The sequence below is a fragment of the Typopeltis vanoorti genome, chromosome 3 (assembly GCF_054136105.1).
Source record: "Typopeltis vanoorti isolate ZY-2024b chromosome 3, IOZ_Tvanoo_1.0, whole genome shotgun sequence".
NCBI classification, from domain to species: Eukaryota; Metazoa; Arthropoda; class Arachnida; order Uropygi; family Thelyphonidae; genus Typopeltis; species Typopeltis vanoorti.
Window position 1 is genome coordinate 110,403,457 of NC_143551.1, and position 18,409 is coordinate 110,421,865.

The 18,409-nt window shown below is 34.8% G+C and overlaps 1 protein-coding gene across 3 annotated transcripts in view; it reads right to left on the reverse strand.

The window, feature by feature from the left end:
* The window catches only part of LOC150108466 (IQ motif and ubiquitin-like domain-containing protein), a 227,567-nt gene that overhangs the window by 94,698 nt on the left and 114,460 nt on the right, over positions 1-18,409 (reverse strand). For all 3 annotated transcript variants that reach the window (XR_016550657.1, XM_090415872.1, XM_090415873.1), the window contains exon 8: positions 12,034-12,210. Coding sequence is in view for 2 of the 3 variants with exons in the window: in XM_090415872.1 (XP_090271998.1) it covers positions 12,034-12,210 (177 nt within the window). In the remaining variant the exon portion in view is untranslated. The remainder of the gene's footprint in view (positions 1-12,033; positions 12,211-18,409) is intronic.

Below are 18,409 nucleotides of genomic sequence, written 5' to 3' on the forward strand. Positions count from 1 at the left end.
ATGCTTTGGTCCAAGACTCTCCTCCTACACAGATGTCGCTACAAATTTGAACGTTTATTTAAAGAAAGTGTGGAGGCCTTCCTTCAATGTCCTAACTCGAATCGTAATGACTGTATATCTATATCAAAAATTTGAGAAAGTTTAATCAGGATAACACATTCATTTTTTTTTTATGTAAATTTCCTATATTAGTCTGTTATTTAAGATTATTATGAATTTCTGAATTAATATCTTTAATTATGACTTTAAAAATGTTTACTCTTCTAATACTTAGTGATATGATAATATCACTAAGTATTAGAAGAGTAAACATTTTTACATTACGTGGCTTGTTCTATGTGTGAATGATCAATTGCTCGTATTCCACCTTGTTTTTTAAAACTATTTCTATGTAGCCACTGAAGATGGTCTGTAATATTCAGACTGAAATATTTGGCAAATTAAATATTATTCTTGTGTAAATGTTTATATATTTCTAATATATGAGGGTTGTTTGAAAAGTTTCGTAAATTTCCAATAGACAGCGACACAATTCATTCATTCATACCAATGTCGGTGCATATCATCTTTTCATGACCCCTGGCAAAATTTTAGCCACGTGTGACATATTATAGTTCTCGTTTGGCAAACATTTAAAATTAACGTGTTTGCAATTTTCATAAAAATGGAGAAAAACGAGTTTCGTGCAGTGGTAAAACACTTTTATTTGAAGAAGTGGAGAGCCACATGGATCAAAGCCAAGTTAGATGCAGTTCATGGGGACTCTGCACCAGCATTAAAGACTATTTATTTTTAGATAAATGAGTTTAAACGTGGTCGTAAGTCCATCAAAGATGAAGCGTGCTCTGGACACCTGACTGAGGTCACTACGAAGGAAATGACTGAAAAATCCATGGTATTGTTATGGAAGACCGCCCAGTGAAAGTGCATGAGATTTCTGAGATTGTAGGCAGCTCAACTGATTGGGTGTATAGTATCCTGCACAAACAATTGCACATGAAAAAGCTGTGTGTGTGTGTGTGTGTGTGTGTGTGTGATAGGTGCCATGATTGTTACTGTTGATCAAAAACGCATGTGAAAAGACATTTTAACGCAGTGTTTGGCGATGTTTAATTGCAATTCGCAGGATTTTTTGCATCAATTCGTGACTGTAGACAAAACTTAGATCCATCACTACACACCTGAGTCCAAGCAGCAGTCAAAACAGTGGACAATGCCCAGTGAAAGAGCACTGAAAAGAGCAAAGACCATTTTGTCAGCTGGGAAGGTGATGGTCACTGTTTTTTTGGGATTCCCAGGGAATTATTATGATAGACTATTTGGAAAAGGGTAAGCCAATAACAGGAGTTGATTATGCATGATAGTTGGACTGTTTAAAAGAAGAATTGAAGGAAAAAACAGCCAAGATTGGTACACAAAAAAGCGCTCTTTCATTAAGACAATGCACCGTCCCACAAATCGGCCGTCGCAAAGGCAAAATTGCATGAATTGAGGTTCAAATTGGTTCCACATCCACTGTATTCTCTGGACTTGCTCTCGTGTGACTTCTTTTTGTTCTTATACATAAAAATTTGGCTTGTTGGGGAAAAACTTTTCATCGAATAAGGATGTCATCAAGGCTGTCAATGACTATTTTGCACAATTTGACAAATCCTACTTTTTAGATGGGATGAAAAAATTGGAAACTCGCTGGACCAAATGTGTTGACCTCGATGGAGACTATGTTGAGAAATAAAGGTGATTTTTCCCAAAAATGTTAAACTTATTTTTTTTCTTACCAAACATTTCAAACGACCTTCACACACACACACATATATATATATATAAAATATGTTAAAGATACCAAACTATTTTAAACCTAGTTTTACTCCATTTCCCAAGTAAGCAAACAGACAAACAAGTCAAGTTTGTGCCTGCAAGTGTTGCAAGTCTAGCTGATCCTGCAAGTAGTGCAAGACCAAGGCAACTCATGGTAAAAATAGAATAAGCTCTGATCACTAATCTTAATATTTACCCTTAATGCAAAGCACATCTCCTGGAGGAGATGTATGATGCTTTGTGTTAAAGGCAATGGGGCCACGATCCAGAAATAAGCAAGCATTGCTCTAATAAGCAGTGTCTGCCTCACTGGAAGCCTGATGTGGCATGTAAAACTTTCATATTTGGACTTTAGAGAGCAAGGTTTCCAGATTTCCTAATAATTAGCTGATGAATAATATTAATATACAATGAGTTTACAATCTTTCATGTGTGGGATATGCATTACAAATCAAATGTTGAATAAATAAATAAAATAAATCACACAGTTTTTCAGTTGACTGACAAGCTGTGTGTTTGTGTGTTTGCAGTGTTTGTAGTGTGTGGGGCTTGTTTGTTTAAGTTTGTTTACAAAATCGTTAAACTTAGAGCAGATTATAGTAACTGGCAAAGGAAAGATGGCAGCAGCTTTGTCTTTACAAGAGTTTAATTTTGATTTTAGTCATTTCATGAAATGTGAGCTGTGATATATGTATTCGTTAGGTTATGTAGATAATTTATGGATAATTAAGGAGGACGGAAGGAGGATGTGTGCACAGCGTGATCTGAATGAAGATTTGATGGGTGGTAATGTATTGTAACTGAAGGTGGTAGCAGCGAGAATGCCATGAGAAGAATGAGTGCTCATATAATAGCAAAGAGAGACAGTGTAAAAGAGCAGTGAAAAATGGGTAAAAAAAGTTTTGAAAAACCAAACGAGTGATCTGCTGACCTTAACAATTGATGGTAGTAAGAATGGTGAAAACAATGCAAATGAGCGTGTATGACTGGCATTAAACCTGAGTTGATGAAGATCAGGCAAGAGATGAAGAGAATTGCAGATATATATGGAATGTGAAGAAGAGAAAAATGAATGATGTGAGTATGAAGAGGTAATGAAAGACACACAAGTGATGCTGTATGGGGATTCAATTATTAGAGATGTGGTAAATGAGAAGATGCACAAGGTTTGTTTTCCTGGAGGTAAAATAAATAGAGAGATTAAGGCATGGAGTAAGTGAGCAAAGGAGTAATTGGCAGTGGTAATAGGGACAAATGACTTGTCCCTATTTGACTAGGAGCAAGGAAAACATAAAACTGGATATCAGGAGGTTGTTCAGAAGTATTAAAGATAATAGTGTGATAGGAAAAATAGTCAGTGTGCTGCCCAGATATGACAGTGATGAAATGAGGCACAGAGCAAAGATTGTGAATGGCATGTTGGCAGAAATGAGTGAGGAGAAAGGAGTGAATTTTGTTAATGTGTGGAATGAGTTCATCATCATCATCATCAAATTCCTGACATGTACCCTCAAGGGGTGTACAGGATATGATAGTACTACATAAAAAAACTTGCATTATTACTAACTTCCTATCCACAATTTTCCTCCAAATTAGTCTGTTACCTGTCAAGATTCCAACTTAATCAGATCTTATATTTCTGTCTTCTAAGGAACTTTTTATCATATCACTCCACCTATATCTTGGTCTTCTTCTGGGTCTTTTTCTTGCCAACCTGGCAGAGAACACTTGTTTTGCTAATCTTTCCTCTCCCATTCTTAAGTGACTATACCATCTGAGATTAACTCAGCTAACACATTCCTGGATGCTAACAAAGTCAAGTTCTTTCCTAATATCCTCATTTTTAACATGATATTGCATTGATGCAATCTGTTTACACCCATAATCTTTCTCAGGACTCTCATTATCTAACCCAGCTCTCAGATCCATAAGATAAAATTAGCTTGATCACTTTCTTGTATACAGCTAATTTTGTGTTTTGACTAATTTCTCTCTTATTCCATATAAATTTATTCAGTTGACTTCCTCTACCAGCTTTGTTTGATTCTATTGTCTATTTCCATTTTTAATTTCCCATCTTCACTAAAAATCATGCCTAAGTAGCTGAAATGTTTTATAGGTTCTCCATTCACGAAGAGGTTGATATTTTCAATGTTTCTGCTGATTTTCATTGTCTTTGTCTTGTTATCTTCCTGTACATCCTTCAGTTCTAACTACTGACTTACAACTCAAATAAAGACTAAGTATTGCTAGATATAATGCCCCATTTACACCATAATACAACTATAGCATTTTGAATAGCTTCTCTCTTGGCACCTTGTCATATGCCTTTTCCAGATCTACAAAACTTAAATACAGATCTTTGTTATATTCCCATGATTACTTAACTATTTGTTGTAAAGTGAAAATCTGATTCTTTCAGTCTCTATTAGGCCTGAATCCAGCTTGTTCTTCACAAAGCTTCTCTTCCACAATCCTTCTCAATTGTTTCTCAGTATACTTGCATAAATATTACCAGGAACACTCAGTAGGTAAATACTTCTGTAATTCTCACATTCAATTTTATTTCCTTCTTTCTATATGGGTACTATGAGACTTTACTCCAATCATCTGGAATTCGTCCATCTGTCTAGGCCTTCTGAACTATGCAGTGCAACCACTGTAAAACTTTTTATACCTCCATATTTGAGCATTTCTGATTCAAAAATCATCTACTCCAGCTGCCTTTCCACATTGAACGCTTTTGATGGCTTATTTCTACTTCAAGTATGGATATGTATTCCCGACTGTATGCCTGTTGAGTGTTTTTTATCACTGTGCTATCACTGCTTCTTTAGCAATTTAGCACATTTAGCAATTTTTCAAAGTAATTACTCCATACTTCAAGGATATCTTTTTCTCCCATTTTCATGTCACCTTTATCATCTCCAACTCCTTTTACAGCACTCTTTCCTCCATTTCTAAGCTTCTTCAACAATCTCAGAATATTTTGCCACCTTCTTGATATTTATTTTCTATGCTTGCTAAAGTCCTCCCATGACTTTTAGCTACTTTTACACAGTGTTTAGCTTTCTTACATTTGTCTCTGTACTCTCTAAGAGCACAAGCTGACTTATTTGCCAGGAACTTTTGATATGCTTTCTTCTATTCCTTCACTGCCTCTTTAACTTCCTGTGTCCACCATGTAGTTCTGATTTTTCTATCCTTGCAGGCAACCTCACTACATGCCTCTCTGGATGAATCAATCAATGTTTTCTTCAGAGCTTGCCACTGAATCTCCAAGGTTTGGTTCCTGTTCTCAAACTCTTTCATTGTTTCTTGAATAATGTTTGTGTATTTTACTCAACAGTTCATATCTGAGAGCTGCTCATCATTTATTTGCTTTAAAACTTTCTTACATGTTCTTTTCGATATGAGAATGAGCAGAGTTTATGCATTACCTATTAGAAGTAGGAAGAAATTTTCCAATGTTTTTAAATTTTAATTTCACTTACATTACTACAATAGTTTCACTGTTCATTATTTTCACTCATGAAAATGAAAAGGCACCTGCTAAGAAATGTTAAAAATGCACTTTACGAACTTTCTGGCTTGCAAATTCTTTAACAATTTCCTTGAAATCTAAATTTGTGCCAAGCTTGTGTTCGATGGAAATAGATGCCAAATCACATTTGTTCCAGATGACTAATATAACTTGCAGTCTACAATAATACTATAATATTTTGAGTTTCTTACCCTATGTAATATATTCTGTTTTATGTTATTTCCTAGCAAATGAATGAGTTCATTTTGTATATCTTTGCCCAAATAATGTTGAATGATTTATTTGCCCTCAATTCTCAATATATGTTCGGACAGTATTGAATCAAATTTTGATATTAATTCCACCAGTTTTAAAAATTCCGTTATTGTGTTAGTAGAGTTTATCTGATGATCCACAAAAGGATAAACACTGCTGTCCTAAAAATTGCACAATTGCCAAAAGCTGTTCCAATACATTTTGCCAGTTGTGCGCTTCTTCATTCAGGATTCTTGGTTGGGTCGCATCAATAGTTGTTTTGGACTTTAACTTCTAATTCTATCCATTTTGTTATGAGCTATTAAATGACTCTTGCTGTTTTCATGGTCAGTTAAAATTTCTGATAAATGTTTCCAGTCACTGTTATCTACTGTTGTCAATGCAATTTGAATAGATGAAAAAAGCTTACAACAAAACTCAAAACACCGTATTGTTTTTACAGGAATATATTAACCATGACCTTCACACTTCTTCACCATTATGTAATTGTCTTTTGTAATATGATGGTTTGAAACAGTGTTCACGACTGTTTTGCAGAAAATTTAATTTATTTCCTTCATCAGAGTTACCAATTTGTACTGGTCTCTTCTCTACCACGAACAATCTAAATGAATCATTAATTATCTGAGGCCATTCTGCAGGATCGTACGAAATTTCACTTCTTTGAGTTTCGCACTAGTGCTGGAAATTCTTGTGATTCTGTATTTTGCATTTCTTCCAATACTTTAGAAACTGGCGATTTGGAGATCGGTTTTTCCATAATTTCTAACTTATATTTTTCTCATTAGTTTCTCGACTTTGTGAAGTTGAAGGAACTATTTAACCAACACTATAATTAGAATTATCCGATTTTAAGAATTTACTCAAGGAACCACTCTTTTTTTTTTAAATATTTGCTTCTTTTTCTGCTTTTCTCTTATGGTATTGAGCCCCCGATAACCGTTTTCTTCTGTATCCCGACTTAATTAATGAGATTTGTCAAATGCTTCCATATGAAGTTAGTCACGCCAAGCCACTGCATGCCATGTAATATAAATATAAACTATAAATATAAATAGTTAAAAAAATATATAAATAATTTTTTTATAAATATAAATTTATATAATATAAACTTGCACCATGTAATATAAATAAAAAATATTAAAAAAATAATACGCATGAAAATTTTGTATAAATTTATGAAAATTTGCTGCCCTGGGTAAATGCCCAGTTTGCCCATGCTGTAGCACCGGCCCTGAGAATAAGGAATGTGGAATAGTTTGAAAGACAAATTGAACTGTATAGGAGTGATGGAGTGCATCTGAATGGTTTTGATGAGAGTTATTTAGAGAGATTACTGCTGGAAGGTAGAGAAATGAGTGCAGAGAACAAATCTGATCAAATAAGAAGCAATGTGAAAGAGTAAGAAAGGAGAGATTGAAGTGGTGCTTATGAATGAAGAAGTGGGTAGCAGTGAGTGTGGAGAATGGGTGAACAAGTGTGCAGGACAAACAGGAAAACCCAGGGTGGAAAGAGGAACACAGCATGAGAAAGGTTAATGCACCAATACGATGACTGTGTGTGTAAACAAAAAGGGAAGGGGATGAACTGTGATCAAGGGAAAACAGATGAATTTGAAGATGATTCTGAGATGAATAAGGAGAAAAAGAAATAGCTCAAGGAAAGTATGGAGAAGTCACATCTAATAAGTGGTATCAGTGAAACTTGTTATCTAGGAATGGGCTGTTATGTTAGTATAAATATGTTATAAGTATAACAAACAAGCCAAATGAAATGGTTCCATTGATTGAGTTTGTTCACTCAAAAATTGTTGGAATAAGTGAGACATGGTTGGATGAGGATGACATCCTGACAAGAATAGAGATGGAAGGGTATGATGTATTTTGTGAAGATAGAAAGTGTGAAAAGTGAGGTGGAGTGCTATTGTTGATAGAAAAAGTTATGTCCATACAAGGTAGAGATACAAAAACAGGGAAATCGTGCCATGGTGTGAGATAGAGGTGAATAGAATGAAATACTTAGTTGGATGTTCTTATAGACCTGATAACATGGATGATAATGACTATGAAATGTATAATCAAATTAGCCAAGCAAATAAGAAAAGGGTGATTTTAATTATGACAATATAGACTGGGATGATGAGATAGCAACTGGAAGTAAAGAAAATTAGTTTCTTGAGTTTTTGAGGGATAATTACCTCAGGCAGTATGTAGCAGAGGGCACATGAAGATTGAGGATCTTGGATTTTATCATCTCATCCACAGATGTTATTACAAATGAGGTGTCAAATCATCCACTAGTTGGTGAGAGTGACCACGAAGTGATTACCTGTGTAGTTTCCAGCAAGTGAGGACCTCTGTGAGGAAAAGGTATATGTGGAACTACAAAGCTGGTGATTATGAGGAGCTCAGGAGATAGCTTGTAGGTAGCACGGAATGAGGAGTTAGCTGGAAAGGAGATCAATGCAGCTTGGGGGATATTCAAGAACTGTCTAGTAGAAGCAATGTCTAAATGTATTCCAAGGGTCAGAAGATTAAATAAGATAGGTGTGGATGAAGAGATTAAGTATGTGATACACAGAAAACGGCATTATGGATGCAGAATAAGAAGAGTGGTAATAATCAATTCCATGAAAATTACAAAGAACAGGCAAGGAGGGTGACTTGGTTAGTAAGGGTAGCAAAAGTGAAGTATCACCAGCAGTTAGCTAATGAAGACAAAAAAAAATCCTAGGGAGTTCTTTTGATAGAACGATTATGGAAAGATGACATTGATTGGAGAAAATGGTATAAGAACAACTGCTGCAGAGGATATAGTTGAGATATTTAATGAACAGTTCACAAAGGTCTTTCATTCTGGTGAATGTGACATCAATGAGAGTTTGAGAGCAGTGGATGATAAGGAGGAGAGACTGACTAAGTAAACAAGAGGTATACGTTAGATACTTGAGTTTTGTCATCTCCCTTATGAAGCAGTACAATCTTGCCTTTCTTCCACTCCTTTGGAACTTGACCCAATGTTAGACTCATATTAAACAGATATGTCAAGTTTGTTCACTACCTCATAAGAGATAGTGAGCAAACTTGATGTAAACTTGATAATATATCACCACGTATTTTGAAGGAACTTGGAGTTGCCATCTGCCTTGATATATTTGTTTAATATGAGTCGTACATTGGGTCAAATTTCAAAGGAGTGGAAGGAAGACAAGATTGTGCTGCTTCATAAGGAAGGTGACAGAACTCATGGAGAGGCTGGTTAGAACCAGGATCCAGAACTAGGAGGAAAACAAAGATATTATCTTTAATGGACAGCATGGATTTGCTAAAGGGAGGTCATGTTTTAGTAATCTACTTACTTATTATATTAAGGTGACAGCTTCATTGGACAAAGGAGGTGGATAGACATTAGTATACTTAGATTTTGAAAAGGTTTTTGATAGATTATCATATAAGTTGATGGTCAAACTAGAGAAGATGAGGTTGGAGGGGAAGGAAATAAGAGGTCTTGGGGTGTTAGTGGATAAGGATCTAAAATTTAGAGGACACATTGCCAAAATTGTGAGGACAGCACAACAAATTCTGGGAATAATATGGAAGACACTGACTTGTAGAAGGAGATTCTTGTTTCATTGTACAAGGCTCTGATTAGGTCACATATGGGCTACTGTGCACAGATTTGGCCACCTGGTTTTCAAAGGGACAAAGAAATGTTGGAAAGGGTTCAGAGGTGATTGACTAAAGTTAATCTTAGTTGACCTTAGTCAAGACAAATTGCAGTTAAAACATTGAAGAGGCTGGCGAGAACGAGGATCCAGAACTAGGAGGACAACTCCTAGTTCTATTCTCTGGAATTTTGAACATGAAGAAAGGTTGAGAAGATGCAATTTACAGAGTCTAGTGGGATAGGAGGAAGAGGGGTGATATGATATGATATGATAGAGACGTACAAGTTGGTAAGGGGTTGTTACATTGAAGAGGCTTTCCATAAAATGAAGAGATCAGGAGAGAACAAGAGGTCATCTCTGGAAGCTGTATAAGGAGGGTTTGAGCAAGGAAGAGCAGGTTTTTTGCATGAAGAGTTGTGAATGATTGGAATGCCTTGCCTGAGAATGCGTGTCTGCAGAGTATTTGAATGTGTTTATGGCAAGGTATGAGGAACTGTGTATATGATAAAGGGACCTCCTAGATGAGCCTCTGACTCAATGGTGTCTTAGGAGAATAATAATAAGTCTCTTTAGGTGGTAGACAAATTTCAATGCCTGGTGTGAGGCCACAAACTTACTTACTAGAGGCCTAAAGCAGCTTGAAAAATGATCCACATTTAGTCTCTACAGCAGGACTTTTAGGTTATCTAAGTTTAGCTCAACTCCAGTACTAATCTATTTTACTAATCAAAACCACATGAATAAATTAATTGAAGACATCGTCGAGGAGGAACAAGCTGGTTTCAGACCTACAAGTTCCATAATTGATCAAATCTTCACTTAATACTATAGCAGAAATATGATGGAAACACAAGCTACCACTGTACTGTAGCTTCATTGACTTTAAAAAAAGCCTTCGATTCCATAGAGAGACAAACTGATTAATATCCTAAACTCTAAATTAATAAACTCTGAATTGTTGATCTTCATTCCAGACTTTTACAAAGACACCAAAGCGCTTTTCAAATTTAATAATATAAAAACAAAAGAATTTAAGATAGAAAAAGGAGTTATGCAGGGCTGCCCACTTTCACAGCACTTATTCAACATATACCTAGAGGAAATATGCAAAGAAATCTCCAATGAACCAGTCATAAGTATAAATGGAAGAAACATCAACCATATTAAATATGCAGATGATATAGTAATCCTGATAGAATCCAAGCTATAATTAGAAAAAACAACCCATCTTTTAAATGAAGCATGTAAAATCTTTGGAATAAGGATCACCCACAATAATGAAAATAGGAAGAGAAGTTGAAAACATCTCAATAACCCTGGAGAACCACCAAACCCTAAAATAAGCAGAATCCTTTGTCTACTTAGGAAGCACCATTATAAGCACTGAAACAATAAAACACAGAATTAACATTGGATGGTCAAACATGAATAAATTGAACAAAATATGGAACAATAACAAACTCTCGAAATATCTTAAAATCAAGCTATTCAAAACCATGATCCTACAGCAACACATGGAAGCGAGTCATGGTGACTCACTAAGAAGGGACTACTCAAAATAAGTGCATTCGAGGAGAAGTACCTAAGAAAAATAAACAAAACACACTGGCTGAACATAAAACCATAGAACAAGTAAAGCAGGATATCAACTACCAGACAACCTCACAGACATTATTCTTCAGCAACAGCTCCAATGGTTTGGCCATGTTCAGAGAATGCCTCACAGACTTCCAAACATCTTGCTAAATGGAAGAATAGGAAAACAGCATCCACTGGAAGACCGAGGAAACGTTGGCTCAGATCTTTAAAAGAAAGAGGCAAAATCGCTAGCTTCACTACTATATTCAAGAAGACTAGAAACAGAATCATTTGGAGACAGATTGTACAAAGGGGACTAACCAGACGGTGAGATGAAGAAGAAGATTCACATGCGAATACATGTGTATAATAATTGTGATAATGGCACAAGTTCATGGCACTAGTAAATTTTTTTCTCTTTTGTTCTCAATATATTTAAAACCTATAGCTATGAGACCACTTGAACTTTAGCGTCACTCTTTAAGATAGCAAAACACACTGGTATGGTTTGAATAGACAGTAGTGGCAATGCTATGCCACCAACAGGTAGTGGATTTACAACCTACTGTGGTAGTGACGTTTGAGGAAATCATTATATGATTTTCTGTGCTCAGTGTGAAACCATGCTTACTGGAGGCCTGTGCTGTTGTGAAATATATTTTTGGAACATAGTCAGGATTATCTAATCCTCAGTGCATGTATAGTATTTAGTGTCTAAAAAGCAAAGGTGGTGTGACCATTTTTGTGTAATTTTATCTCACTCAAAAATTAATGTCAGCATACCAATAGATTTAATTTTCTTCATATAAAAATAATATTACCATAATGCAAATTGCTGTAACCACGCTGTTAAGTAAATTGCTTATGTAGTTTACTGACAATACTATCTCATTTTTCATTACGTTAAAAAAAAAATGGATGTAATTAAAAAGCAACCTCTCCAGGCTTTGATATCTTATTCACACTAGTAAAATAACTAGTTTGAAAATCTAGAAAAACAGTAAAAAAATCTGAAAAATTATTAGATTTTGTTGTACAAATAAAAGAAGGATAACTTAATTTCTGTGAACCATGTGAAGGGTTTGATAATATCCATTATAAAACATTTCAATGTTAGTTTAACTTATAGAAATTACATACAAAAAGGATGATGATAATGATAAATGTTAACCTTAGAGAAACGGAGGGCTTCAGGATTGAAAGCAGGCTGGCGACTGTAATTCCAGAAAAGGGTAAGGATTCGTCTATGTAAACCTTCCAGGTACATTTTTCTGGTACCTTTTAGCAACAGATCAATTTCTCTATTAGCTAATGAGGCTAGTTCTCTGGTTAGTGGACAGTCGTGATCCTAAAGAAATCGACTACACATTTTATTTTAATAAAAAACATATAATGGCATTCTACTGATAGCAAAAAAACATATGCATTAAATAGAAATACTGTGAAACTCAGATAAATTATGTGCATATTCAAGAGAATACAAAGAGCTAAATTATAAGAATATATGAGGGTGGCCTGAAAAGTTCTTGGCCTGATAATGAAAAAACGAATTTATAATTTCAAAATTATTTTTATTTTTAACATAATCTCCCTTAAGACTAATACATTTATTCTAGCAATGCTCCAGCATCATTATCCAGTCCCTGTAGTGGTTCTCAGTAAGATCTGCAAAATACCCCTCTACAGCTGCAATCACCTCTTCATTTGAAGAAACTCTGACCAGCGAGGAAGAGTTTTAGTTTTGGAAAGAGATAGAAGTCAGAAGGAGCCAAATCTGGGGAATAGGGTGGATGTTCCAACCATTCACAATACAATCCCTTAATTTCCCCATTGCCAAAACACTTTTGTAGGCAGGTGCATTGTACTAATGAAAGATGATTTTTTTCTTCTGCAAACTGGGTCTTTTCTCACGAATTTTTTCGTCTGGTTTGGCTAAAAGATCAGAATAATATTCCCCAGTTAGTTTTACCCTTTTCAAGATAATTAATAAACAAAATACCTTTAGCATCCCAAACCTTTCCTGCTGATGGAACTGACTTTGTCTTCTTTGGCACTGAACAACTTGTTTCTGTCCACTGTTTTGACTGCTGTTTGGATTCTGGTGTATAATGGTGAATCCAAGTCTCATCCATAGTAATAAATCGATGCACAAAATCAGTTTTATTCTTAACATAATACCAGAATATGCCTTGTGAGTTTTATCCTTGTTAAAACACTCCAAGCACTGTTCAGAGATTTTCATGTGAGTGCATTTTTGATCTGCTGTGAGCAAGCACGGCACCCATCTTGTGCAAAACTTTTTTATTTGCAATTCTTCATGCAAAATATATCCTACACATTCTTTTGAAATGCCTATACTCTCTGCAATTTCATGTACTTTGACTCGCCAGTCATCTAATACCATATCATGAACTTGATCAATGATTTCTGGTGTTGATCCATGTGAAGGACGTTCAAAAAGTGTAACATCTTCAAGGTATGGCCACGTTTAAACTCGGCAGCCCATTTCTTAATTGTCAAAAACGAAGGAGAAGAGTGCCCATAAACTTTTATGAACTTTGAATGAATTTTTTTGGCATTATACCTTCTTTTACAAAAAATTTTATAACCACACGATACTCAATTTTATCCATTTCAAGGGATACAAACAACACTTTTGCATCAGACAGATGTATAAAACAAATTACTTGATAGAATGACTTGAAATTTCACATGGATGCTTACAACAGATGTACCAACTTAGAAAAAAAAACTCTTGCTGGTAGTGTTGCCATCTATGGTTGAGGCCAAGAACATTTCAGACCACCCTCATAGTGTTCTGAATGGAAAGAAGTGGTATTGATGTGCTTTTGCTGTTGGGATCTGTGTGTCCTGTTTTTTGTGATAATAATTCTGCTAAAAGCTATAAGAATAGGAAGATAACAATAGTAAGAAAACATTACTTTTTACTTATCCATAATTGCATGCAAATCCAAAATCAGCTCAAACTTAGAATACTGTTCTCACATTTGAAGTGATGCATAAAAAAACTTCCCTAAATATTCTTCAGATAGGGTCTTCTTCTTTCTTAGCTTATCAAACCTCTAAGGTTCTTTGCTGCAAGTATCAACTTCTTCCATTGCTTTCTGCCATGTGCTCTTTCAGTCCAATCCAGGATTCCCATCTCAGTTGTCTTTTTTGGATGTTATCCTCCCAGCATTGCCATGATCATCTTCTAGGTCCCTCGCTTTCCATCAGACCTCATCTTGAATGTTTAGCCATTCTATCCTCGCCTATTCTTTTAGCATGTGCAAGTCATCTTGATCTGCAAGCTCTGATTTCATTAGATAGAAGTGGGCATACATAGAGTTCATATAGTTCTTTATAACGTCATCTCTGTTTATCTAGTGTGTTATCTCTTACAGGTTTATAGACTTTTCTGAGGATTTCATTTTCAAAGACATATTTTTTATGTTACTTCCACACGAAAAATTATTTGCAAGCATAAAGAGCATTTTGTACCGTGGAGTAAGGTTATATTTTTCTATTTTTTATTAATTTTGTACATATCTTTTGTATTTTAAAAAAAATATTTTTACATAGTCCAGAAATCCTACTGTCGAGTTCAAACATGGAACTTTTTTCAAGCCACTTCAGCCCTCCAATAAGTGGAGCAGTGGTCTCACACCAAGCAATGAAATCAGTCTCCAAACCAATGAGAATCATAAACAATCCACATCCATGATGGGTTTCAAACCCACAGCCTGTTGGTTGGAGAGCAGGTAAGCTAACTGCTTGGCCAATCAGGCTGACCAAATCTGCAAAAGCTTTTGCATGTAGGTCTGTTATGCTCCAGGTTTGTGCTCCCTTATAAAACAAAAAATCTAATTATCATCTTGTATATTTCTGCTTTAACTCTGCTTGAAAGAATTTTGGAAGATACTAAATGATGCAATGAATGACATGATCTATTGGATTCATGTATTCTAGCTTGTATTTCTGTGCTAATTTTATTATCTCAAGGATTCCCAGTGTTCCAATGAATGTTCCAAGATATTTGAATGAAGCAGCACTTTTATAGATGGTCATTTCCCCCTTGATTGTAATTTCTGCATACTTTTAAATATTCAGTTTTATCCTGGTTGATTTGTAATCCTAGTTTTTTAGTAGCAGTTTTGAGTTTCATGAATATTATTCTAATGTCTTCAGCATTTCTTTAACTAGGTATATATATATATATATATCATCTATTAGATATATATATATCATCCTAATATTACTGTTTTTTTTGTGTTATCTTTTAATGTTTCTGAAATACATATTTTTAAAGCTAAATTAAAAAAGGATGGGCAAAAAGGAAATATCCTTGCTTCCATCCTATCATAATATCAAAAAGTTCAGATCTAATTCCATCAGCCAATACCATGCTTTGACTGTCAGCAGTGCAAATTTTGATGATATTAACTTATGAGGTATTCCCAGTTCAGCCGGGAATGCCTCATAAGTTAATATCTCCAAAAGCCTTCTCTATGAATGTTATCATAGGCTTTTCTAAAATCTATAAATGAAATATGAATCTGCTGATTAAATTCCCTTTTTTTTTTTTTTTTTTTCACTCCAACCACTGTCTCACAGATGGTTTGTTTTGGCTAAATTTATGTATTTTTTTCTGTTATGGATGCTATTCTACTGAACTAGCCATTAATTATTCCCCCATCTCCATTTTTAGCAAATTTACAATAACATAAACAGCAGCTGCTCAACAATATTTACAGTTCAGCTGCTAACCCAATGAACCAGTTTTCCAACTCCACTTTCATTTCATTATTACCTTAAGACTCCATAGAGTCAAAGACTCATCTAGGAGGCCCCTTTGTCATACACCTAACTCATCACACCGTGCCTTAAATGCATTCAAACTCTCTGCAGACACCACACTCTCAGGCAGGGCATTCCATCAGTCATTCACAACTTTCCATGCAAAAAGTTGTTTCTCACTCCTTTGTTCATAGCTACCTTATACAGCCTCATAGGATGACATCTTGTTCTTCCCTGATTTTCCACCATTTTATGATAAATCTCTTCAACATTGATCCTATCAAAACCCCTTACCAACTTGTATGTCTTTATCGTATCACTAGACTCTGTAAATTGCACCTTCTCAATCTTTGCTGATATTCAACATTCCAGAGATCAGAAACTACCTTAGTCACCTCTGAACCTTTTCCAACATCTCTTCGTTCTTTTGAAAACCAGGTGACCAAATCTGTGCACAGTAGTCTGTGTGTGGCCTAATCAGAGCCTTATACAATGGAACAAGAATATCCTTTACTTCAAATCAGTGTTTTCCACATCATTCCCAGAATTCGTTGTTTTTCTCACAATTTTGGTAAAGTGAGTTCTAAATTTTAGATCCTTATTCACCATCACACCCAAGATCCCTTATTTCCTCTACCTCCAACAATATATCCCCACCAAGTGTAAATTCTACATTCCATCTTTGTTTCCCAAATTTTAATACCTTACATTTTGTAACATTGAACTGGCATCCCAACTCCAATGCATTAAATCAATCTATTCAAGTCTCATCTAGCTCTATTCTTTGAAATGACCTTCTTCATGAGGTGTTCCCCAAGAGTAGAACCTTCAACTGGTTAGACAGAATATTAACAGAATTTTGCTCTTTAAGATTTCCCTTTCTACTTACACATGTGCTATATAGGTTTCAAAATATCTTTTTGTGGGTGACTGATGTATGTGTGTGTGTGTGTTTGTGTGCATATATACAGAGCCAAAAAAACGTGCTAGCTCACAACTTAACAGATATCTTACTAGTCAGTTAGCCTAGGTGTATCTATGAGAATTGCCTGATTTATCATAATCATGTTTAATTCTGGATCTGATTGACTATAAACTTTTGTTAATACTATGTTTAATTTTTATCTTGTTTAACTACCAGCATTGAAGCAAATCTTCATGTATTATTCTGTTTATCAGTCTGTGAAAAAAAGACTCACGTATTTTATAAGTGATACAAGATCATTTATTAATATTTTTTATTATTATTAATGATACTATTGTTTGCTACATTTTTCCTTCTAACACTTATAACTATATGGAATCACTTTTATAGAAAAAAGAAATTTCTTCTTTGTCATTACAAGTAAGACATTGAAATCATTCAGTATCATAAATAAAAACTCTCAATATATTAAAAGCCTGTCCGTGCAGTTAACCTAGTGGCTATGTGCTTTGCAACCATATGCCTGGGGAAGGAGTGTCCTAGGTTCAATTCCTGTCGACGACATGAGGGACTCGAGGATCTTTCTCAGCCATAGCAACTTAGCTGGTCTTGGGCATGGACAGCAGGTTTCCATGCCCATATTGCATACACAAGCACATTGCTCATGTATGCAATATTCTCATATATAACTATATTCATGAAAGAATAATAGGCAAATTTAGCAGAAACAAATAATCTTTTAAGTCTTGTATGCACAGGTAACCCTCGTATACCACGGAACTTATACAACGCGGTTTTGATAAAAATAGAATGTCTACATTATTTAAATTAAGGGGATATTAAATCCCACATTGTTTTAAAACCGAATAAGAAACTCAAAGATTGGAATCAGAGAGTTTCATGCCGAATATAGTATAACAAACTATAAAAGTATCGGCGATTACTAGCGTGAGCTAATGCAAGTAGTCCTAGTACGTACAACTCGCAGCAAAGGTGGAAAAGTTCTGATCGCTATTCTTGGTATTTTCCATAATGTAAAAACACATTTCCTAGGAAATATATGCTGTATTACATTATGGTGGGAGGTCACTACCCAGACTGGTTTCAGCCTTTATTGAGGTTTCATCAGTGACTAGACCAAATTAATACCAAAGGGCATAGTGAAAAGAACTTATATACTCTACTATATGAGTTGTCAAAAAGGTGCCCCATTAAGTTACTTAAATATAAAGAGCCAATAGGCTTCATTTCGGCGATATAATTATATTTAAGTAACTTAATGGGGCACCTTTTTGACAACTCATATAGCAGAGTATATAAGTTCTTTTTGCTATACCCTTTGGTATTAATTTGGTCTAGCTACTCACTGATGAAGTGAGTAGCTAGACCAAATGTTTATATTGCCGAAATGAAGCCTATTGGCTCTTTATATTTAAATAACAATTTCTACATATTGTAATAATCCTTTATCTTTTCATTATATTTTTTATCGTGCGACTTAAAAATCAAATTTTATCTTCATTAAATTTGTGTCTGTGAGTATCACGCATGTAGTTATAAGTAGCGAATTTATATTAGAAAAAAATACCCTTCAGCATGCATGTACATCAATTTTTAATCGTATAAAGTGTTATTGTTGAAAATTGTCTTTGTTTTCTGCTAGGAAAGTGCATTAAAAATCATAAGTGTGTTAATCTCAAGCTGAGCACTTTATTTTCTGGTGAGTTACATACATAATTAATATGTAATGCTTTTTTTTTATGTAAAAAAAATATTTTTATAGTAATGGCCACAAACTGCAACAAAAGGGAAAACCAACATTGAA